Below are 25,025 nucleotides of genomic sequence, written 5' to 3'. Positions count from 1 at the left end.
CTGGATGCTACCGCAGGTGCCTTTGTGGTGCAAAACATTTCGTTGTGTTGGTTGGGGAGAAAACATACAAACATACAGTACAGCACTTCAGAGTCACACTGCTAGGATAGAAGATTTATGTAAATGTCTGTACTGTACAGGAGACACGGCACAAGATTGATTGACAGCGGTCTGGACGCAGAACACAATGTGCTGTTACACAAATTACACAAAAACATTCGCGAAACAGCAAAACCGTAAAAGGTGAGCCGTGTTATAGCGAGGGACCACTGCATTCTTAGAGCCCAGTGCTCTCAGTGTATCAAAATGTGTTCAAGTAAGACAACAGAGATGTGGACTAACAGGACTGTTTGTAGCTGTGCACTTTAGTCTACACACACTAGGAAACTTTCTCTAATGGTGCTTCTTCACTCTGCAGGATCTTTCCTTCCTGCTTCAACACAAGATTTTCAGGGTTGACTTGTCAGTTGGAGTTATGTGACTAAAGAATTGAAAGGTGTGGTGCAATGTAAAGAGTTCCCTAACTGATCCTATTTTTAAATGAAATCTGTAAATAACTGTTTAGGAGCTGAAACAAGCTTCAAAAATGAGCTTTATTGTGAAATCAGCTGTAATTATAATTAAAGTGCATTTGTACTGTTTGTTTAACACGTTGCCATGTGATGTTGTTGCTATGGAAATAACTGTGTCCGTGATGCCACACAGTTCTTTAATTTAAGAAACACAACAGAAAACGGTCCTTTCCCTCCTGCTGGTAGGACAGCCCTTTTGCTGCTTGGAGAGGCTGTCCAGCAAAAGCTGGAAGGGCTACAATTCCAGGTCCCGCCCCCAGCCCCCTTCCAGGTTTTCTGCTGTCAACAGAACCTGAAACCCAAACCAAGTCTGGTTTTAGACTGCTGCATCCAAATATAAACAACAACACAGATTTCAATCCAGTAAAATAGGTTCACGTCAGGTCTGACCACTGAACAAAGTCCTCTGGTTCAGCTCGCCTCAGTCCAAGCTGGAAGACAGAAGAGGGTTTGTAATACTCAGCTGATACCTACTGAAAAAAGAAAGGGCATTTTTTTCCCTTCGCTGCATGAACCCCCCTGCCTCTCCCAGTGTTTGGGAGGGTAGACCACTCACAGCTTGTCTTTCTCTGGCCGGCGTTGCCAGAGAGTGAAGAGTCTGTTTACCCTCTTATCAGCAAACCCCTGAAGGTTCCTGACTTCCACCAGGGCTTGGGCCAGCTTCAGGACATTTTGTCCTGACTAACCATCAGGACTTTGGACCTCATCCTGAGAGGACTCTTTGGTGCAGATGTGGATACTGGATTGTTCTTTCTTTGTGATATTTTATGTTTAACTCATTAGTTTGGTTTTTGCTTGTTTAGGGGCAGACAGTCTGCAAAGGGGATGGGATCTTCGGGGGATAACAGGAGGAGAGAAGCAGCAGAGTCGTGTAAGACTGCAACTGGCTAGTTACGGGTTTTATATCAGCTGCAGACACCAGATCCTGTAAGCTGGGTTTGAAGAGGGTACCACAATCGATTCTGTTCAATGATAAGCCGTGGTCTCCCTGAGCTGTCCCTGGGAAACAGCATCACCATCTGTCCAGCACCATGCAAAGATGGTGCTGGACAGATGGTACAATGTGCTCACCTTCTTTGGCAGGGAACAGAAGTGGTTGGAAACCAAGGGAGGCCTCGAAGGGAGGTGATCTGTTGCTGAAGAGGTGAGGCTGTTGCGGGTACACTCTATCCAGCGGAGCTGCTCACTCCAGATGGTCTGAGTTGGTGGATGCAGCACAATGGAGAGCAGCCTCCAGCTCCTGATGAGCCCGCTCTGTCTGACAATTTGTTTGCAGTTGAAAACTCGAGGAAAGACTGACCATAGTGCCCAGAGTGGGACAGAACTTTGGTGCTGCGTGACCCGGATCTTTGGTGTGCTGAGGAAGGCCGATTTGGCCTGTGGCGAGATCGTGAGGCGAGGCGAGCAGAGGACCGGTCCAAATATGATCAAAATGACACAGCTCTGGATGGCCCAGTTACCAGGGCATGGAAGGATGACAGACTTTTTTAAATGAGGAGAAGGAATTTTCTGGGATTGAAGGTGCTCTGGGTAAGTGGTTGACTAAAGCATGCATAAAATAAAAGCTATCATTTTGTTATTGATTGGTAATAGATGGATAATTAGCCACATTTACAGCTGTATTGACTTGTTGTAGATGCAGTCTACTTCATGTTTAAGGACTTTAATTAACAGATTGAAAACAGCGACATTAAGGGAAGAATATGCAGCGCCACACTATCAGATGCCTATCAGCACCTTTTGTTCCTCCTTCAATTAACTCTCAATCACAGAAAACGCGGAGCTCCGAAATAAAACTTACACCGTTAGTTCATCATTTTCACTCTGTACCACTTCTCCTCATCAGGCTGTGTGAAGCACAGTAAACAAAGAACCAGTAAAGAACCAAGGATAAAGGAGGACTAGTGCTGTGTCCCAATTCCTAGGCCCAATCCTTCAGAGGACCCAGCCTTCGTGGGCCGGGTCCTTCAAAGACCGATAAGGCCGCGAGGCTGTGAAATGGGACGGTCTAACCTTCTGATTTGCGTCACCGCTGTCTCGGTGGAGTTTAATAAACTCGGCCGTCTGCTCCTTGCTATCTAAAATATAACAGGACACTGGAGTAAACTCTCGACCGTCTCACACTTCTGTTTAATCCGTTTTCTGAGTGACGTTTATTCAGCTGTGTGAAAACTATAACTTTAATCTCAGCCAAACCGATTTCCTCAGGATCAAATAAAACACTGAAAAAGCCAAACAATAACATTTTTAATTTTCTGGTGGAAGTTTCTAAAAATGACAGTCTTCATTAATCCCATGCAAACGTACACTGTGCAGAACAACCTGACATACTACAGAACAATAACACGATTCATTTCACAGATTGGAGTGTAAAGAAATTAAATACACATATTCAAAGGACCAGACTGATTCTGTTCTACAGATTGATGAAACTCCTAAACTCTTCATCCACTTTGAATGTGGATACCCTCAAATTAAAGCATCTGTGCTCGACACATTATGTCCATGTCCTTTAAATAACTCTACTTGGAATGTGACTCAGTCAACAAGTAAAAAAACAAAAGTCAGGTCCATATATATTTGGACACTGACACAACTGTGCACCCATTTTCTTACCTGAGCTTCATCATGAGCTTTGGGTACTACCAGGAAAAATGAAACCATGGATAGAAGCAGCTGCTGCTGTCACTACATCTCAATATATCCCGTCAAGGAAACGGATTTTGCCTTGACGGGGTGGCTGTAGTAGCTCAGGAGGTAGAGCAGGTCGTTGGATTTCTAGACATGCTAAAGGAAGGTAGAATTACCGTATTTTCCAGATTATAAGGCGCATTAAATGAAACAAAACTCATTCTTCTTACTTCCTCTACTTCCGTACCATTGATTCATTAATGTTGAGTTCTCTATTCCCATTTTGTGGACCTGAAAACAGGGTTTGATCTTTGGTTTCATTCTATAATACTGGACTTATGTTTCTACGAAGGTTTGAACTTTGAGAGTTTAAACAAGAGAGAAAAGTGTGAAAATGTTCGTGCCTGTATGAGAAAAGTCTATAAAGTGTGAGAAGTTTTACAGCCTTAAAACATCTATAATAGTTGTAAAGAATTAAGTTGGCTACTTCGTGGATTTCACCCATCGGATGTTATTTTTAGAACGAAACTCCCGCGATAAACGAGGGACCGCTGTGTATGATACAGTACTTTGTCGTTGGATCAAAGGGACTGTCTTACTTTAAAAAACAGACAAAGGACAAGATTACTTAACAGTCAATGTTTAAGAGACAAAAGCACAGACGCTGGCAGTTTTATAAAACGACATTCTTTATTTACAAATTTATATTTTGCAGTAAATGCAAAATTCCTGTAAAAGACTGTTGTACTAAAACATGGTTCTGTAGCCTCTAACTGTAAAACAAGTGGGACACAGTGAGCATAAAATACATGCACATATCTGTACACTGTCACCAAAATACATCTGATTACAAAATATAGTGCTCGATACAAATATCTGGAGTTTGGATTCAGCAGATGTCTCAGATTTCACATATGCACGTGTGAAACAATCGTCCTTTGCATTTCTGTATGAAAATAAGGAGCCGTTTAAGCAAAAATAGACTCTGCCTTCTGCCTATTCTTTCACATGTACAGGTTGTGCATCTTCAGTAGCAAATACTCACTATTGGCTGAGGAAGTATTTTTCTCCAACAACAGTAAAAAACAAACAAAGAAAAGCCTCAAACCAGTGCTTCAGTCTGATCATCAATCCCACATCTTCAAGGTAATGTCAGTGGGAGGAAAGTGAAACACTTGCAGTCAAATGAAGACGAGGAGAAAATACTACGACTATTTGGTCTCAGAGAGAATAATTAGATGGAAACTGCTGCTTCCACCTGGTATGAAGTGTATATCCAGTCTCTGTGAGGTAACGTCAGAGGCAAGACAGTGAATCAAACCAGGACAGGATCTGTACTCACACTACACATGCTCACAAAGAACTATAACTGATGCTACCGGCCCCCAGCATGCGTATGCATTTGTTGATTTGATGTGTGAGTGGCCACATAACTGAGCAGTTGCAGAAACCATGTTTCAGCTTTTATTTCAGGACGTGTCACCTCATTTCATGGGTTGCATTTTCATTTTGGGTAAAGCCAGGAAATCTGGGATTCATTCAGTCGGGATTAGGAGAGTACTGATTATCAGTTTGCATATATAAATATATTCTTACAGCAGTCGATCTATACAGCACTTAAATCAAAATTTAAAAATAACTGCATGCTTTTCCTGATTTTAAACCCTAACTCTGAACATAACCTGGTCTTAATCAGTTTGCACTAAGATGCTAGTGATTTAACCCAGTAAAATAGATCCCCCATGTGTAAGTGTGACTCTGTATCTCAGGTCAGGTCATGCACCAACTGGAAGGTTGGTGGTTTGTTCCCGGGCCATCTCAGTCTGTATGCTTAGACATGACACTGAAAACCAATTTGTTCTCCAATAAATGATTGAACTGAATTTTAGAGCTGGTGTGAATGAGGCATGTTGTGCTCCAGTCGAGTGGAAAAGCACTATATAAGAACCAGTCTGTTAATGATGCCGGTATTACTGGAACATGTTTACATCCTCTGGGCTCAAGTAGTGCAAGCCAGCAAGACCAAATTTGTGCTGAGTTTTTCTTAAGATTCTGAAAGCTTCACAGTTTATCATTTATTATTAATAATCCTATTTCTGCATAGAGGTAGGCCCAGAATTAAACAAGAGTTTTTGTAATGCTGCCTCTGTTTACTTCAGTGAATCAAGTGAATTTTAATCAAACAGTCAAGTTATAGATTTTCAGCTATAATTCAAAGGTCTTAACCAAAGTATCGCATCGTGTTTAGGAATGACAGACATGTTCACATGTAGCAGCTCATTCTTCTGTCAACGACAGAAACATGAAACACTTGATTTTATAGATGTTTTTCTAATGAACGCATTAAAGCCATACATCCAAAATAATAAATAATCAAGTATCTAACTCTCAGGCTGTTACTTTCATCCTCTGGGTTCGATCAAGTTAAACTAGCTGTAGAAGCAGTGGCTCATCTGGTGTGTTTGTGGCAGAAGGGAAACTGCATGCCTCTATCATACAGGATGTTAGCAAAATGGTAGCAAGCAAACTTGACGACTTAAACTTTAAAGCACCTTGAGGCAACTGTTGTTGTGATTTGGAGCCATATAAATAAAACTGAACTGAATTGAATCTACTTTTAGAAATATATTAAACACAGGATGGGATGTTCTGCATTGACACCCTTCCTTTCAATACTCAACATCTGGCTTGTTAGCCTTAATGTTCACTCTGCAGAGGTGTGGAGTGCAGCTTTAACTGTTCAGATATCTGTCTGTGACTGTTGTTGGCAACACATTTACATAAAGAATGTCATTTTATAGAGACACACAGATGAGGACAAAAATATTTTCAGTTTGTCTTTTTTGACAGAGCATTGGATTTTCAAAATAGCATTTTTAAATTCTTTAGAAAGCACATATTACTTCTATTTGCACATAAAAGCAGAATCAAAGTTCAATGTAGTTATCCCCCTGACAAACTGACTTTATTGGGCCCCTGCACAAAGCCCCGCTCTGCAAAGATGTGCTTTAACTTCTTATAAAACTGAGAGTCATCTTCTGACTTATACACAGACTTTAGCGAGGGCTCAAGTCGTCAAACATCACACCAAAATGAAAAGAAAGACTTGAGGAGAAGAATGGTTGATGCTCACAAAGCAGGAGATGGCTATACAAAGTTATCACTGGGTTTCAAAACTGGCATAAGAAGTATGATCGAGAAACTCAAGGAGAACCACACAGCGCACAAATAAAACACGGTAGACGAGGAGGTGAACCATTTCAAAGACTCTGGAAAGGAAACTAGTAAAAGATGTTCTCAAGACCGCGGAACAACTGCCAAGACTCTAGACTTAGCCAAGCTTGGAATCAGTAAAGGACTGCAGACCAAGAAAAAGCCAGACTGAAGTAATCGAAGGAGAACCCTGAGAAAAATGGTGCATGCTGCAAATATGCTCTTTGACCAGATTAGATGAAATTGGAGCGCTCTGGTCACAAAGACCACACACCCCAAGGGACACCATCCCTGCAGTCAAACATCATGCTGCGGGGCTGCTTCAGTGTGTCTGGAACTGGGAATCTTGTCAAGGAAGGAATCATGAAGAAGGATATGTGAAGATGATAAAGCACAACTCAAGCAGTCAGCAGCAAAACTGGACCTGGGTCATCGTTTCGTCTTCCAACACAACAGCCCAAACCATATAGTGCTCGTTGTGAAGACCAAAACAAATACTAACAAGCTGGGGACAATCGTTCCTGCCCTTATCTGTAAATGCAACTGAATTGACTGGCATGCATTGTTTGTGGATTGACTCTTGTAAATTGATATTACTAAAAGAATCGTGAGTAAATCACCCAGCACAGTGTGTGACTTGATTACCAGACTGGATCTAATTTGAATTAAGTCTTCCTTCACGAGGCTACTGGACTCTGCACACTATTTTGTATTACTGGAAAATAAAATAATAATATAATCTTCTAGACCTTTCAGTAAAATGTAAGAAAAACCCCATTAATAAAAAGTTCAGGCGCTGTGTTTTGGAACAGGGTGGATCATAACATCAATGTGAAACTGACGCCCAGGCCAGCACTGTTTCTATTCAGCAGTTATACAAATAAACTGGGGTAAGTAGTCAAATATTTCACCACACAGCCACATGGAAACTGGCAGACGGTGTGTCTAGTGGTGCCTCCTAAATATTGTAACTGGTTGTGTAGTACTGGGAGCAATAACTACACAACCAGAGTTGTTCACGTTGTTGTGGAGGAATTTCAGCCCATTCTTCTCTGCAAAATTGTTTTAATTCAGACACAATGAAAGGTTTTCGACCACCAACAGCGTCGTTACAGGTCATGTTGCTCACTCTGAAGCAACAAAGCAGCCCTGACAGTTACACCACCACCACCACCCATGTTTGACTGTTGGCATGATGTTATTTGTAGGAAATTAAGTGTTAGTTTTACACCTGATATACTGAGAGGGTAGTCTTCCAAAAGGCTTGACTTTTTGTCTCACAGGTGCACAAACTATTTTCCCAGAAGTATTTGTGGTTGTTTAGGTCAGCCCTCGTTTCCACCTCTGAACTTTCCCACAGAGGCCATTTTTTCCTCTTTTTGTATTCTTCAATGACAAACACTGACCTTAACTGAGGAAAGTCAGGCCTGCAATTCTTTAGATGTTGTTCTGGGTTCTTTTGTTTCCTCCCGGGTGAGTCATTGATGCACTCTTGGTCTAATATTAGTAGGCTGGCCACTCTGGGAAGGTTCACCACTGCTCCAAGTTTCTGCTATAATAGTGAATATCAGGTGTGCACGTCGCTTTTTACCTGCCTGGACTGAACAGAGCAATCAAGCACTTATGAGTCAAAGTAGGAAGCAGACAAGGAGATAAGTTCGAGGGAAATGATTTTTCAGTACCAGATGACTGATGCCATCGGGATGATAAACAGAACTGAAAGGTCCTTTGTTCCTTACAATCAGTTCATTCTGCATTTCCCAAAGTGCTTCGCTGCCCTCGACTGACAGCTTCAGGGAGGTAAGGCCGAGACAAAACACGCCACATGAAAAATGTTTGGAATTAGATACGAACAAAAATGACATATTTCACTGACTGAAGATCAATCTACAAGCTTTTCCATACGTAGGACTTATTGCTGAAGGTCAGAGCAATCTACTTTGTCTTCACAGTAAGAGTGCAGCTTTGTGTCTTCAAGTTTTCTGGGTTTTTTGTTTAGTTGTTTGTTTTCTCCAGTCTCACATTAGCTTTAACCTGTGACTGGCTTACTAGTGGACATGAAGCAAGCAGAGACACTGGGCGACTGTACCAGTCTGTCACTAAGAAGAAGGGTCAGGGCACACTGTTGTGTCACAGAAGTCTGGTGCAAACAGCTAAAGCTTGAGTTTGATTGTTGTAACTATTCTCTCATGATTATTCTTAATCATGCACAGGTCAGGTAATAGTTAAACCATAGTATCTAAACCACTTTGCACTTTAATGAAATGTACCTCTGTACATTGCACATTGTGCCGTTCAGGGTTCAATTCAGGAGTTTCCCAGTTGGGGCTTATCATCTTATTAGTCACTGACTGGTCACAGATGCTACCCTCTTTAAAACTACCAGCTGCTGCCAGAGCTACTTATAGATGCACATTTGCTATCAAACCTCCGACCCTGAGGTCAAGGTCACTGAGAATCAAACTCTTTCAGGATTTTTAGTAGACGCACCAACTGCATCAATTTGAAAATCCTAGACGACTTAGTTATGATATAGTTTTTGTGTTCACAAGAGTGTTAGAGAACCTGACCTCGGACCTTGAGGTCACTGAGATTTACTCAAAGCTTCCTGTTTACTTGGGTTTTATTCAGTTTTTGCTAAATGTATTTGTTTGGCTTCAATATGATGTAAAAATAAGTGGTTTACATAATCTGGTTTATTTAAGAGGGCGCCATCAACAGCGACAATCCTGAGTGCTTGTATTTCTGCCTGCTGATGGCGAACGATGGTTAAAACAGCGACAAACCTTTTGTCCTTTGGGCATGTACTGGTGACTAATTTCAGCAACACTGACTAGCTCTTGTTTGTAGTAAAGCGTGTTCACGTTGCTTGCTTCTCTCTTAAATTATGCCCAACGTGTTGGGGTTTTATTTAGTTGAAGCTAAATTAAATGAGTCCTACTCAGTCTGCACACATACGATGTAGGAAAGTCTAAGAAATCTCATTTTAAACAGAGACTAGATTACAAACTGGAACCTGCCGTGGAAAACTGGCACAAAAGTGAAAATAATTAGCAACTGACGTGAGCAACTTAGCAATCGCTCTGCACATACACAATATACAACGGACTATTTGTTGAAAATATAAATTAGTCATGTTTCTCACAAACAACGAGCCAGGTGAAAGGAGCAGGAAGTACGTTTGTTTCCAACCTGTCCTGTGATGTCAGTGAGGTGATTGCAGCCATCGTAATAATGAAAACATGAGGTGCAGCAAAGCAGACTCACAGGAAACGAGTCAGACCGAATGGAGTCCATCACAGAGTATACTGTGGTACCTTATCACAGAGATGTACCAGCATTCTAAGGACAACTTGCTCATCTGTGTTATGTCAGTTCTGCTGCACTATCCTGTATCTGTGTGGCAGTGTAGGATACATGAGCTGTCTTTGGAAATCGACTGTCCCAGTTTATTCTCAGCTTAGTCTCAGCAACGCGACTCTAACTTCTGCACACCATGAGAACCAGTTACAGGACTGGTGCCACATAAATACAGACAAACAAAGTGTCTACAGACCGAGGAACAGGTCTACAGAGTTCCTCCCCTCTCTGTGGCAACAGAGTCGTCACTGTTGGCCCAACAGACCTTAACTCTTAACGCTAATGAGGAAAAAAAAAAAAAGTCAAAAAAGCAAAAACACCCTCAATTACTTCTTGACAACAGTAGAAATGTGAGGGTGGGACAAGGATCAGGAGAGGCAGGAGGAACTGGGAAAGGAGGTGAGGGTGCAGACTGGGAGGCTGTAATAGGAGGGGTCGGTGAAGGGGAACAGAAGGAGAAAGAAGAGGAGGACCCCCAGCAAATAGGAGGAGAGGACAGTGAGTCGGTAAGGGTGCTCCAGAGCTGTGCTGATGGCAGGGAAACCCATGTAGTTACAGAAGGAGTGGCAAAGTACCGGACCAATCAGGTGGCCTGTAACAGACAGAAAAAACAGCCATTTACTCCCACTGGTTGACAGCGTTACAGCTTCCGTCAGCTTCCCATTCAGCTGTGACAGGCGAAAAACAAATGCTTTGATTTAAAAATAATCCTTTAAATCCTGTAACTGAAAATATTAAAACTGTGTTTTAAAGACAGAAGAGAACATTTTGGACAAGAGGAAAGAATTTTAGATAATCAGCTAACGTGCAAGCTTGGACACCAAACTGCTGAGTGATGAAGAGTATAGTTTATATACAGAAGAGAGCGCTCTCATCCAACTGCCGGACTGTAACCTACCTCAGTACCACAGTACGATGAACAGGCACACTCAATACATGAGCTACTGGTAGACGGAGCAGTTGCTCCACACTGCAAGGCCACACTGGCCACCCTGTGCACTGTGTGACACTTTAAACACTCATCCAAGGCCAATGACACCAACGTCCAGCGCATAACTGCTACAGCAAATTAAATTACTTCATCACACTTATTAACTTAATGTCTCTAAATCCCACACATATAATATTGCTGGAGACAAGGATAAACTATGACGTAGGCTTGTGGAACAAGCTGCAGGCTGCAGTGTCCCGAACAGTTAACTACATATACCATAGGCCTTTATATACGACTGTTTAATATGGAAAACATTTTATTTTTAGGTTTTACTAAATTACAGTGGTACGCAAAAGTTAATTATAAGTTAATAAGTTAATAATTTTCATGTTTCTCCTTCATAAATCGCTGGTTGTTTGGATCAGCAGTTTCATTTAAACACAATATTTGAGAAGTGAAATGAAGTTTACAGGATTTACAGAAAGTTTGCAATAGTTACTTCAACTAAGTTAGGCAGGTGCATAAATGTGGGCACCCGCGTTGTTTTATTGGTTTGGATGCCTTCAGCACTAATTATTGAAACATAAAATTTGTTTGGTAAGCTCATTGACCCTTGACCTACATACACAGATGAATCCAGCCATGAGGAAGCGTATTTAGGGTGGCCAGTTGCAAGTTTTTCTCCTCTTTGCATCTTCTCTCGAGAGCAGCAACCTGGGAGCCTCAGCTCTCAAATGACCTGAAAACAAACCATGTTCAACATCATGGTTTAGGGGAAGGATACAAAAAGCTATCACCTCCCCTGGGAGGAACATAGTGAGGAAATGGAAGACCACAGGCACAGTTCTAGTTAAGGCCGGAAGTGACAGGTCAAGGAAAACCTTAGATAAGCAGGCGATGGATGGTGAGAACAGTCAGAGTCAACCCACACACCAAATGGAGTCACTGTGCATCGTTCAACTATTCAGCGCACTTTGCACAGGAGATGCTGTATGGGAGAGTAAAGCAGAAGAAGCCTTTTCTGCACACATGACACAAACGGAGGTTTGAGGTTTGCTAAAGCACATTTGGACAAGCCAGCTTCATTTTGGAATAAAGTGCTGTGGACTGATGAGACTAAAATTGAGTTATCTGGGCATAACAAAGCATGGCAGAAACAGTACACAGCATTTAAAGAGAAACACCTGCTGCCCACAGTAAACTGTGATGGTGCTTCCATCATGCTGTGGGGCTGTGCCCAGTGCAGGGACTGGGAATCTTGTTAAAGTTGAGGGTCGCATGGATTCCACTCAGTATCAGCAGATTCTTCAGAACAATGTTCAAGAATCAGTGACAAAGTTGAAGTTGCACCGGTGCTGGATCTTTCAACAAGACAACGACCCGAAACACTGCTCAGAACCCACTAAGGCGTTCATGCAGAGGAACAAGTCCGACGCTCTGGAACGGCCATCTCAGCCCAGACCTGAATGTTATTGAAAATCTGTGGTGTGAGTTAAAGAGAGCTGTCCGTGCTCGGAAACCATCAAACCTGACTGAGCTGGAGACGTTTTGTAAAGACGAAAGGTCCAAAATACCTTCAACCAGAATCCAGGCTCTCATTGGAAGCTATAAGAAGTGGAGGCGGTATTTCTGCAAAGGTGGATCTCCTAAATATTGATGTATTTTTTCTGTTGGGGTGCCCAGATTTATGCACCTGCCTGATTTAGTTTAAGTAACTATTGCACACTTCCTGTAAATCCTAGAAACTTCGTCTCACTTCTCAAATATCACTGTGTTCGTCTGCTATATGATATATTTAAATGAAACTGCTGATCCAAACAACCAATCATTTATGAAGGAAAAGGGTGCCCAAACTTTTGCATGTCACCATATATGGCAAATCAAACTTGTCCATATTCAGTAAACCTTCAATTATTTTGTAACTGTAAAAAACATTCAGTGCACTTCAACGTTGAAAGCTATGCACAAATGATCTTAAATCCTCTTTCACATACAGCAGATATATTTTTCCCAGTAATGCACATCTGTTGGCTCATACGATGGCTGATCTGTGCATTTTATTTTAAAATGACGTACTGGTAAGTTTCTTTCATTTAGTTTATCTCAGGTTAATTGCTGCTTCAGGACTGATGACAGACAACATTTCTGTAAACGCTCTTAAGCCCAGGCTTGGACTGCCCGGCTCAGAAAACCCAAACTTAATCATACCACCCAGCGCCGGGCCGACGGGACGCTCCAAGAACAAGAATAGTGAAGGAAAGCCTCTTACCTGTTCTGATGAAGATGAAGGCTGTGTAGGCTCCAAACACTGCCGTGTAGGAAAACTGAAACACTGGTGCAAAACAGAAGAACAAAAGTGCATCTTCCTGCTATCCTGTGATGAAGTCACAATAAACGCAGTGAAAAAGATGTTCTCACCTGCAGAGACGAAAATACCCAACAGAGTGCCCTGTCTGAACCTCAGCAACTCAATCACATGGTGGAAGTGAGCTGGAAGAGAGGACAGAGCAGGCACTCAGACATGCTGCAACTTCAACACAGACATTATTGGAACACACTCTGTATTACTTATTATACACACTGCTACTTCCAATCAACACAAAAGTTAGGGGGAAAAAACTTTCCAAAAAGCACTCAAAGTCGTGGCTTCTTTGTTTGACTTGTGCTCTTTTGCAGCGATATTGTCTGAGTGGCGACACCATCGTTCAGAAGAAAACTGCAGGGCTTCCTGCGCTGTAATGGTGGGTATAAAGGCTAGTGTCCTGTAAACAGGGTAGCGACAGAGCTCAGATTTTGCCTGTAAGTCTGGAGAGGATGAACCAGGCAGTGATCAGACTACAGCAGATGGGGGACAGAGGTGCTTTTGTCCCTGGTGGACAGTTCATGTGCTGGCTGAATTCTCATGTCTGAAGAACAACGAGCAGGGAGTCCAGGTGTTGTCCTCAGTGTTCGGTATATGATGCTTTGCTAACACAGGCCTAACAAGGTGAACTCCTGTGGAGTATGAAATGATTTAAACTCAGTGATAATGGTCTCTAGGTGAGGGACTGCATGTTTCTTTCCCAACACTGCGCCATCTAAACACCAACCTTTGTTTATATACAAATAGATTTCGCCTCCTCTTTCAGAAAGCTCCGTATAACGATCCACAAGCAGCCGGGGATGTAGTCACCTATCTAGCTTTTAGAGAAGCACAAAGTTGCAAATCTGGCAGTTCATCCGTGTTGTTGGCAGTATATTTGCCAGGTGAATCGAAGCGTGCATCCCCGCCGAGTTTACGGACACTTTGTTTCGCTTCCCTCGTTAGTGTCTCTTGAGCCCGTTCAGAGCTGCTGCTCCTCCAGCTAAGAGCTAAACACTCTGGGTGGCACTGACTCGGCCTGCAGTAACAGCGAGGAATCCTGGAGTCATTTTTGAGAAGGACACATCTTTCAATATTAAACAAATATGCAGAACTGCTTTCTTCCATTGGTGCAATATTTTGTAAATTAGAAGCTCGTGTATTTATTTCTTCTTAGCTGGTTTTATTGTAATTCATAATTACAGTAAAACCAGTAAAAAAACAATTTAACACAATTAACGCATCTGGAGTGCAGAATGACTCAAAATCCCTGAAATGTTTCTGTAAACACATTTCGGGCAGTTTGTCCAAGCAGTTACCTTCGAACATGCAGGCGGCAGTTGATCTGGTAGTGACGGGCAGCTGAACCAGTCAACTCAATATGGAAGATGATAAACGCACATCGGCCCTCTCGATGGGACTTTTGAGTATTTATTTCAGCACATTGTGAAGTTTTTAAAACGGCTGAATAAAAACAGAAAAATAAATAAACAACTTGTGGCTAAGCTGGAAAAAACTTGCACTCACCCACTCCGAAAAAGAGGGGGCAGGTTATGATAGCGGTAGAAGGACCAGCACAGGGCACCAACATGGGCAACATGCATGCTCTGAACACCAGCTCCTCAGTTAGCGGCGCCACCACTTGATTCCTCAGCCACCGCATATCGTTGGCACACAACATCCAGAACCACGGGTCTAGAGGAAGAAGCGAGAGCAACAGGTGTAAACCAAATTTAGAAACAGATCTAAAATCATGAATCAAGAATAAAACACAGCACAGCTTGTTGGCTCACCAAAGGCCACCCGGATCCCATCGGTGAAGCTCCACGGACAATCCATGGCCAACTGCATGAGTGGGCCCAGAAACAGGACCTGCAGCACATGGCCAGACAAATATTTGAGATGTTGCTGCCATTACCAGAGCTGCATATAAAATGTATGTTTTCTCCTCTGTCCACATAATGTCATTCAGCAGTGAGCACTGACTGAATGACAGTAAAGGAAGCTGAATCTGAAAGTCAAACAAATCCGAGCATCTGTGTCTTTCTTGCATCTCGAGTTTCTCACCTGACTCAAACCATTGTTTTAGCATTCCTACTGCACACGTCACCACTGTCTCGCTGTCCTCATACTTCACTGGAACTCGTGATTTCCTCATGTGGGGCCACAGTTCCTTCTCATCATAAGCTTTCTATACATCCACAAAGACAGTACGACTCCTGACCTTCTTTATACTTCAACAACACTCTGAAAACAAACATCTGTCGTGTTATCTCTCAACACGAAGCCCTCGCCCTGATCATTGATCATCACCTCTCTTCATAACCGAACATCAATATTTTTTCCCATAGCTTCATGATATGGTTCATCAACTTTATCCCTCCATAGTTACAACAGCTCTGCACATCGCCCTTGTTCTTGAAAACCACCACTTCTCTATCTCTAGGTATCCTCCCACTTTCCAAGACTAAATACTTGTGTTAAAAGGTTCACTGAAATCTCTAAACATCCACACACCCCCACAGACATGTCATCTAGACCAGCTGCCAGCGTTGCCCTCGCTGTCCTCCATCCATCCTCTTCACTCTCCTTTTTCTTTCCTCCAGCTCCTCAAGAGGTTCCACCTCTTCAGTACATTCGTTCAAGACTCTCTATGACTCTGTCTAGCCACATGGTAGAAGTCCTTTTCTCCTTCCTCAGTGTCAAGCCTCACATATGAGTCACTATAAGCCTTTTTGTTTTTGCCACCAGCCTGTTTGTTGAACTCATAGACTCTGGGTATTTCCGCCTCCTTTCTTCATCTCCCTGGCTACTTTTCTGTTGTGGTTGTAGGTGAATGTAAGTACGAATGAAAGCAACACTAAAATATTTAACTACAGATTCACAGTTCTCAGTATATTTGTATAAATATCACATTTGTGAATATTTTAGGTTGAAAATTAGTGTGTGAACATTAATAAAGTAACAATTTAAATTATTATTTGAAATTGTTTCTATACATTCTCATATTTTATTCTGAGTGACATTACAAGGACACAAAAGCGTGCATGTTTCCCACAACTGATGTTTTCATCATTCAAACTAAAGAAAAATAAATGTTTTCTTTCCCAAAATATTCCAATCAAGCAGTTTAACGATGAACATGTACTAACCCAGTAGTAATGTTAGGTAAGCACATTGGCTGTTTCTTACCATGGTGAGGAGCAGAGGAAGTATAATGGCAGGAATGAGGCCTTCAAACCGGATTCCCATGAGAACCAGCAAAGACGGGCCATTCTGACACACAAATGAAAACAGAAACTGTGATACAACGCAGCACAAAATGTCCATCCTGAGGGACTGGAACACAGCACAGTTATCCAAGATCTCAACTCACCACGACGCCTGCAGATTCTCTCCATGCCCACACAAACAGGGGCGACAGCCCTGACACAATCAGGACGCTGGTGAAGCGTCTCTTTATGACAGCAGGATGGTCCCTGAGGACAGGGGACACGCACAGAACGTTATCCCAAGCACACAAGCAGGAGATATGAACAGCTTCTGTGTGCTGATAAGATGGAGGAGCTTTGGTTTAATAATGCACACATAGAGAAGCACATTAAAATCCTCCAACCAATAACAAATCTGCAAATGTAAAGTGATGCGTCGCAGACACACTCTGGTATCAATGTGAATGATAAAAGCCGCGCTGCATGGAGTCGTGCTGAAGACTGAAACAACCCAAAAGTTTTCAGGTTCATCTCAGCCCCATTCAGTCTTACTGATACATCTATAACTCACAACAGCAGTTGCCTGGCAGGATTTACATTGTAATAAAACTATTTAAACAGCGGGCTGTGAAACAGTTTTTTCATGCTTTAAAGTTGCCCATTTAAATGGTAACTGGTAAGTGGGCTGGTTCTTATACAGCGTTTTCTCCTCTGAGCACTCAAAAGACCGTCTGCAAGCGCCACAGTTTTCAGTGGCTAATTTAGTGGTCGTTGTGATCTGGGAGGTGATGTGAGCTGTGGAAGCATGCATCACACGGTCACTGCAATTTACATCCATTCAGTTGGTGCAAGAATGTTTTAAATATTTGGTCCTAATCAGATTTCAGGTTTCTCCACCACAGCCCCCCCTCCCTCCTTCTCCTTCCCCTCTCACACCTGTGTCATTAATCTGAGTACAAATGAAGCAGGTGTTGACATTGTGGAAAACATCCTGTACCAAAAATGAAGTGTCCAGCTGAACTGAACGCCTACAGAGCAGTGGACCCCACATCGCACATCATGAAAACCTTGGAACAGCTGATTCTACACCGACTGTGACTTCAGGTCAACAACATACGAGACCCCCGTCCTCTACATGCTTCACCGTGCCCGAGCTCATCTGGAGAAATCTGGCACTCATGTGATCTTTGACAAGCTCACAGAGATTACAGACTACCTGACAGAAAGACCACAGTCAGGTTGGAAAACTGTGTTTCTGGAACAGCACGGGGGCAACACAGGGGACTGTCCTGGCTTTGTCCCCTTTCACATCGCGTACAGCAGACTTCAAATACCATTCGGAGTCCTGCCACATCCAGAAACACTCAGATGATACTGCCATTGTGGTTTTAACAATGGACAGAATTCTGAATATAAGGATCCTGTAAAAGTCACAAAAACGACCTCCTGTTGAACACCTGTAAGATGAAGGAAATGATAGTAGAATTTCAAAGATTCAGGCCTCCTCTCCAGCCTGTGAAAGTCTTTGGGCTGGACATAGAAATATCTAGGGTTACACATAGGTAACAAACCACACTACTCCCTAAATACAGAAAAAATATACAAAAAAGGGCAGAGTTGTCGCTTGTTGCTAAGGAAACTAAGATCTCTTAACATCTGCAGTACAGATGTTCCTTCAGTCTGTGGGGGCAGGTGTGCTGTTCTAGTCTGAGCAGGGATGGAAATTGAGAAGCGGTCCCTAGTAGTTCAAGTCTTTGTTAGTCTTCTTGTCAGTTCAGCTCATCGGTTCCACTGGCACTTACACTACAATCAGCTGATTTCAGTTGATTAGTGGTACAGTCTACATATTTTTATGGCACAAAAAGACAAGAGCACGATGTGTGGGACAGAAGCACCTCGTTATGCTGCTAACACAGCGTTGGCATCTTCACAGACGGCTCGCTGTGCCTAAGCTATCCAAGAAGACAGAGGAGTTAAAAAGCTGAGTGAATGCTGATCCGAGCCCAGCAGCCAGACGTTGACCTTCAACTGGTAGCAAAAGCAGTGATGAGCAGTCGGGCTCATGTTTGTAAATCACTGTGGTGATCGTTTTAAAGCAGCAGTGGGGAACTCCAGGCCTCGAGGGCCGGTGTCCTGCAGGTTTTAGGTCTCACCCTGGGTCAACACACCTGAATCAGAGGATTTGTTCATTACCAGGCCTGGAGAACTTCAAGGATCAAGGACACGTCTAAAACCTGCAGGACACCGGCCCTCGAGGCCTGGAGTTCCCCACTCGTGCTTTAAAGTCTCCTTTTTTGGTTGGTGGTTTTCATCTTTGCTTTCTGGTCATACTTGCATTCTAAAGGAGGACACACACATGATCTTTCTCTAATAGAGATTTGTGGTGGTGCCTGGGTCAGTTTACAGTTAAGTGGTAATTATCAGACAATTCATTTCAGATCATTTTACAGAGAAAGTAACACAGCAAAGAGTGTAAAAGTTACTATTACCTGGAGTACTTAAGTAATGTACTGCATTATCTCTAAGAGCAGTGTTCTGTGTGATAGATCGCTATTTTGAGTAATGACCCAAACACAACAAAGAGGGGAAATACCTCCAGCATGCACAAACCTCTGACCACAGCGTGCAGACTAACGCCTGTAAATGTCTCGAGGGAACCAGTGAGAATTATTAACACAATCAATAAGTGATATCTGTGAATCACTAAACACTTATCAGTTCCCATCACTATGAATGGAGTGGTGATGACGATGAGCTGCCACAGTCTCTGCTACATTAGTACCATCAAAGACAGCAGTGCTAAATGTCTGACGTTACTGTCAGTGCAACATTTTCCTCCCAGAACAGTTGTTAAACCAAACAGGAGGGTGGAGGCCAGCGTTTTGGTGCATTAGCTTTGTGCCATCCACTTGTTATGACTCTGTGGGCAGGTGTAAGCAGCTGCTCTCTACACCTGTGCAAACACAGTAGATAAGAGGGGAAGAAACAGGAGAGTTTCTATTGTCTAAGGAGCTGGGAAACAAAGGCGTCTGGACTTCTTTAATCCCGTGCATCTTATGGTCCGAAAAATACATATTTGATTTTTTTATTTGGCACACTGCAGTTTAATGTTGCAAAGCAGCTCTTTTTAACTTCAGTGGATATTATACATGGTTATGCTCAGGATATGTCAGCACATTTCTACTGGAAATGCCTTTTGGTTAAGCTTTCAGCCAGGAATTTGCATTTGCACTGTTAAATGTTTATACAGCTTTAATGCACATAAAAAACAGCTGCTTGTTTAAGTGAAAATAAATGGATGATGGGGGTTTTTGCGCGAGTAAAGTTGTGGAGTTTTACTTTGTCTCGCAGAAATTATATCGTCAGTTATAAGGTTATCGCAAATTTTCAAATATATATTGTGATATATATTTTTGGCCATGCCGCCCTGCTCTAGTAGCAAGGAGACTTATGGCGTAGCACTATACAGCTCATCTATCTTTGTACATTCTCACGACTGCTATGAACCACTCACCATTCAGTCCTGGAATAAACACTTTTCCCTAGGAACAAGCAGAGAGTCACTGACGGGTCTTAGGCCCATTTGACTGGCGCTTTAGTAATCAGCTTCACAACTACTACCAGAAACCACTCACAAGTGGTTAGAGAATCTGCATTTTCTTTCCCTATATGACTGGGGCCAGCTAATATGAACATCGCAGTATAGTCCTGTGGCGTTTGCTATTCACAATGATAGGTGACAGGATACATGCATCTTTACACACAGTGACACTTAAGACATCATCTAGTCTCTGCCCTGGTCCATTTTGAGTGGCAACATAATCAACACAACTTCAAAGTAAAGCCTGAGCCAGGCGCTTGTGATATAGTGGAGCATGAACATTTTGTAGTACAAGTATCACTTAGCTGCAGAATGAACCAAGGACTCATTTTTCCTCACAGAAAGGAATCCATTATTTTTTGTGCAAACTTCTGCATTGTTAGATTTTTGCCTCGACTGCCATCAAGTCGTTGCCAAACAGGATTCCATAAATTTAGCAGCCCTATTTTGTAGCCATTCAAATTTCAAGATCCCCTGATACAAGCACAGGAACGAAAGAAAAACAATCAGAGTCAAGCAAAACAAAGAAAATATTGCTTTTGCAATTGGCCACTTTGTTATTAAATACTTGCTCTGGCCCAGAATCTGACAACTGTTGCATCCATATATGCCCTTGTCAGATGACAGGAAATTCTTTGTGCGTCTGTGAGTGAAAAACTGAACCAAGTTTTACTTCAAGTTTAAAAAACACCCTGAGAAAAGAAGCTGTCCTAGTCTACAGCGGGGTGGAGAACTCCAGGCCTCTAGGGCCCATCTCCTGCAGGTTTTAGGTCTCACCCTGGGTCAACACACCTGAATCAAATGATTCATTCATTACCAGGCCTGGAGAACTTCAAGAGAGGTTGAAGAGTCGTTTAGCCACTTAAATCAGCTGTGTTCAAGGACACATGTAAAACCTGGTCTGCAGTGTGCCCAGGTGGAGGTGAAGTAGCAACAGCCCTGGAAGCTCCTCACAGGTTAATCCAGTCAGAAACAAGGAAGCTGTCATTGCTTCATTACTGCACTGGTAGCCACACTGTGACATGAGTACTGAAGATTATCATAGAAGATACATTTCCTCAATAAAACGAACGGAACCGCGTGAAAAAGCTCACTTGCAGATGCCACCAGCCTTTCTTCAGTGACTCTTTAACATGCTCCACAAACATGCAGACTGATCAGTTATTTCTAATTAAATATTAATTCAAACTTGATGCAAACTTGAGTATGGGTAAATAATACAGGAATGAAAGCAGTTCACTGACTCTCCTTTCAAATAAGCCCCACTATAAAGCGTATGTAGCTCACCTCGGCAGGTGACTCCTCCACACATATAAGCTGCCAACATAAAAACAAGCCAGCATCAGACAGAACAGCACTGACAACCAACACAGGCCGTCGGGAGGGACCAGCTCTCCACTGCTGTGCTGCATCTTCTCTGTCAAAAAGTTGGCTGGTAAATCATCTTCCTCTGTCATAATGAAGGCGAGCCAGGACTAAACCAAACAGCTGCTAGGAACCAGAGGTGCTGCTGGGTCATTTACCAAGATAAAACATTGGCCCACACGACCTACGAAGCTGTCAGTAAGCTCCTTTCAAATTGCGGGCTAACGGAGCTAACTGGTTTGCTAACGTCTACGGCGCTTTCTGATTACGTCATCGTATCTCCTTTCCGATATTTGCTGGTGCTACCGTTAGCGTCCTCTTCGTCTTCTTCTGGGTCGTGGCCGTGTGGGATCTACGATGCGATTAATCTACGATGCAGGTGAGTTCCAAAAGTTCGCGATGACCAAATGAAGCTTTCTGAAGCTTGTATCGAAACAGGTTACTCGAAGCTTTTCAACACTGCTCTCTGTGGTGACATCTGCTGGCCAGAAATATGAAGAGCAGCTTCAATCTACAACTTGATATTAACTTCATTGAGCTTCATTCTGACTGCCCACTCTACAGAGGTGAATTGACAGTTTCGGTTTAATATCATGTAACAGTTCTGTGATATCGGGCCCATTTTTTTTGGGGGGGGGGGGGGGGGGGGGATTTGATTAATAAATACTTTGGATCATTTGCGCATGTGCCACACTGTTCTCCTCTTAGTTCCTCCACAGTGACATCTGCTGGCCCAATTTGGCTATGACTACATCTTCATAATGCTTTCCTGTGAAGCAATTCCAAACAAAGCTACTTATTACACCAGACTGTCAATAACGGTGATCAACACTGAGGATTTTGGAGAAATCCTCACACAATCAAGGCAAGAAACATATTGAGCCTGTTAAAGACAGCAGGCTGTGACTGTAACAATTAGTGTCTCCATTTGTTAACATTTGCGTTGCTCATAATAAATCAATTTATAAAGTCAAACATACAGAGAAAAGACTGCTGTGTTTGCTGTAATACACAGAAACGTTCCTGAACTTTATCACTGGGAGTCTGGACTTTTGGTCATAGTGTACCTGCATAACTGGGAAGAAAAGGGGGGATAGGAAAAAACACATCTGTCAGGAAATAGTTTTTCTAGCTTTTGTTTCTATATAAATATAAATATACTTTTTATGGCGGTGCAGTGTGTGAGTAACAGATCATAGTGAGGATGATGTCACTCAATGCTACAAATAACATCTTCTGTTGAAAGCAGGAAAAATTGAGAGCACAGACGGAGTCAGAGCTGACCTGCCTGTTTTATTTTCTCCTTGAAAGCAGACGTGGTTTTTATTAAGATATTTTAAGGATTTTACAGCCCAGTTGTTTTTATATCTATATAATGTATATTTGATTTTGCTTTGGGTTCCAGTGTTTAAGTGAATGGATAGGCTAGTCTTCACAATCACCCCAACACTCTTGGGGATTCTCCAGTTTTCCAGTGTTTGGTTCACTCGGGTACATTTGGACCTCCACTATCCACAGTGACATTTCACGTCCTCCCTGCAGGACATCTCTTCAGACTTTCAGCCATTGCTGTGGTCTCTGGAATTAGGATAATTCCCTTTTCTTCATCCTCCAGCATCATTAGATGGGCAGCGCTTTTAGACATGTGCAATAATTTCACACTGTTCTGATGAGAGTGGGCTAATGTCAGTGTGTAGGCCTGCCAAAGGTGCTCCTACAGGTTATCCGAGGTCATAAACACATTGGAGCATTTGGTATGTGCAATGTTTCAATGTGTATCCACCTCTTGAATTAGCTTCTGCACCCGTCCAAGGCGGGTGTTCAGTGCAGGCCAGGCTGATTTGCTCCTGCACCTCTGTCAGCCTCTATTACAAAATTAGCCAACAAAAAGTGATGAATTCAAGTGTCACTGCAGCAGCAACTTATACAATATGGTGCCATTTAGAATATTGGAATAAAATAAAGGAACTCTTCTTTTCAGTGGTACTGAAAACTGGTAACTGGTAACTTTGTAATTCCCCAATGAGTCAATTCAGCACTTTGTTACAGCGCTGAAGCTACAGGTGAAAGACTGTAACTATAGAAATAATGACCAAATGGTCAGGGACTGTATTGTATTTGGAACTTGCTCATCAATAGTAAGGGAAAAGCTGCCCAGCTAAGGAGCAGACCTAAACAGACATAGGCCCCTCCCATGAGTGAGCTCAGATGCAGCTAAAGGCTATGGCTAGCAACAGCCACGAGGTCCACTCAATACAACATAAACATGGAAGAAAGGGCACAGTAGGGCACGCTGATGGGTTACGAGAAAGGTTAGAAGCACCAGTTAAGGCACGTGAGACACCACAGTACACAAGCAGAATGCTTGACAGTGTCTGAAATACAAAAAATATTAGTTTGCAAAAGCCTATAGAACGAAGTTTCACATGAATCAGGTCGTAGAGAAGTGCGCTCCATCAAACTGTTTGTGGTTACTGTTACTGTAACTGAAGATGAGGCTGGCGCACATGCAGACAGAGAACTTGGATGCGAAAATGTAAAGACAATATTCAAGCTGGATACCAGTGCACAGACCAGCATCATGCCCTCATGGCAAATAAAGGGCACTCTTCTTCTTAAAACCATGGATTTTTTTGCACCCAGCATTTAACACAAGCTTCTTTTTTTGTCTTGTTGTGATACAGCCTGAGTTTGTAATCGGTCTATAATCTTTAGTAATGTAATTGATCTTAGTTTCCCCAGTACCCTTGTGTCTTTACCCTGTTTGGGACGAGGATTATTGTGCCTGTTCTTTGTTTTCTATGTTTCAGAACTTGGTTTAAGTCCATCCAACCTTTCAGTGCAGGTTTTAGTCCAATTTCTCTGACTTTAGGTCAGAGACACAATATAAATAATTCATTCATTTTTGAATATGAAACCTTTTTTTTCCCCACAACTTGACTATATGCAGATGAATAAAGTATAACATTGCAAAGCCTCTTTGCTTTTCTGTTGTTTTACATGGTTGCATGGTCATAAATGGTTGCATCGCTTTGTCTCAATTTTTAACAGCTCATGGTTTTCCTGATACATTTATTTAACGCATCATATTTTGCCACACATACCTTATTGTAGAATTCTGTAACACAACCTTTTGTTTCAAATTGGCTTGAAAGGTTTTTTTATTGAATAAATCATGCAAATAAAGCAAAACAATACTAGATTTCCTTGACAAACAATCACCAGTGAACATCTAAATACATTTCATACTTTATTGGCCTCCTAAAATGGAAATCATTCAGTAAAGAACACCTGCTGTTACCATTTTTGTCCTGTAAATCTACATTTCAGTGACATTGCAAAACGGAAAATACTCCCAGGAGACACAGTGAATGATCTGAAATGACTATTGAAGCATATAATAAATTGAACTGTGTATTAATCTTTGTGTTATTTTATTGTATTTTTTAAATTACTTGTCTTTTATTATTTTATTCTATTATGATGTATGTGTTGTTGTTTTAAGAAACTGGCCGTATGGCACTTTTGAACTGAGCTGAGGAGAGAGAGGGGGAGACAGAGGTGACATCGCACTGTCTGCTGTTATTTGTGGGAGAATCGATTCTGGCGTAAGATGAACAGAAGAGAGATGATATTGCTTGTGATGCTCTGCGCTTCCTGTTCTTCTCCATCACTCCTCTTTACGCTTCCCAGGCCGTGCGGCGACTGAAGCCCCCGCAAATATTCCCTTCAACAGGAGGAATTCCACACAGATCCGAGCCGTCCTGGACCTCTGCTGGCAAACATCCGCGGGTAC

General features: G+C 42.3%; 2 protein-coding genes across 9 annotated transcripts in view; one reads left to right on the top strand and one right to left on the bottom strand.

The window, feature by feature from the left end:
• Nucleotides 1-3,874: 3,874 nt before the first annotated feature.
• rce1a (Ras converting CAAX endopeptidase 1a) lies at nucleotides 3,875-21,669 on the bottom strand. The gene is made up of 8 exons (XM_085255023.1): nucleotides 21,152-21,669; nucleotides 16,428-16,530; nucleotides 16,244-16,327; nucleotides 14,845-14,923; nucleotides 14,579-14,746; nucleotides 13,129-13,200; nucleotides 12,980-13,042; nucleotides 3,875-10,368 (listed from the first exon to the last, which is right to left on the bottom strand). The coding sequence occupies exons 1-8, from the start codon at nucleotides 21,319-21,321 to the stop codon at nucleotides 10,145-10,147; spliced, it is 963 nt and encodes a 320-aa protein (XP_085111149.1). The 5' UTR covers nucleotides 21,322-21,669; the 3' UTR covers nucleotides 3,875-10,144.
• The window catches only part of peli3 (pellino E3 ubiquitin protein ligase family member 3), a 41,997-nt gene continuing 38,460 nt past the window's right edge, over nucleotides 21,489-25,025 (top strand). For 3 of the 8 annotated variants that reach the window (XM_085254938.1, XM_085254930.1, XM_085254947.1), the window contains exon 1: nucleotides 24,757-25,021. The gene's annotated coding sequence lies outside the window, so the exon portion shown is untranslated. Of the gene's footprint in view, nucleotides 21,609-24,735; nucleotides 25,022-25,025 lie in introns of those variants that run through there. The other 5 variants (XM_085254985.1, XM_085254964.1, XM_085254977.1 and 2 more) reach the window with 3 other exon arrangements.

The sequence above is a fragment of the Mchenga conophoros genome, linkage group LG3 (assembly GCF_057382185.1).
Source record: "Mchenga conophoros isolate Kocher_MC1m ecotype Shallow Benthic linkage group LG3, M_conophoros_male_GT1.1, whole genome shotgun sequence".
Classification (NCBI taxonomy): Eukaryota; Metazoa; Chordata; class Actinopteri; order Cichliformes; family Cichlidae; genus Mchenga; species Mchenga conophoros.
Note: the sequence above shows the minus strand (reverse complement) of the source record. Positions and strands in the feature narration are given on the sequence as shown.

What these genes read in the sequence shown, in the direction of transcription:
- rce1a (XM_085255023.1), bottom strand. Translation starts at nt 21,321, where the DNA reads ATGACAGAGGAAGATGATTTACCAGCCAACTTTTTGACAGAGAAGATG. An exon ending in TGGGATCCGGGTGGCCTTTG is followed by an intron (nt 14,747 to 14,844) that starts GTGAGCCAACAA and finishes TTCTTCCTCTAG; the next exon opens with ACCCGTGGTTCTGGATGTTG. An exon ending in GGGTATTTTCGTCTCTGCAG is followed by an intron (nt 13,043 to 13,128) that starts GTGAGAACATCT and finishes GTTTTGCACCAG; the next exon opens with TGTTTCAGTTTTCCTACACG.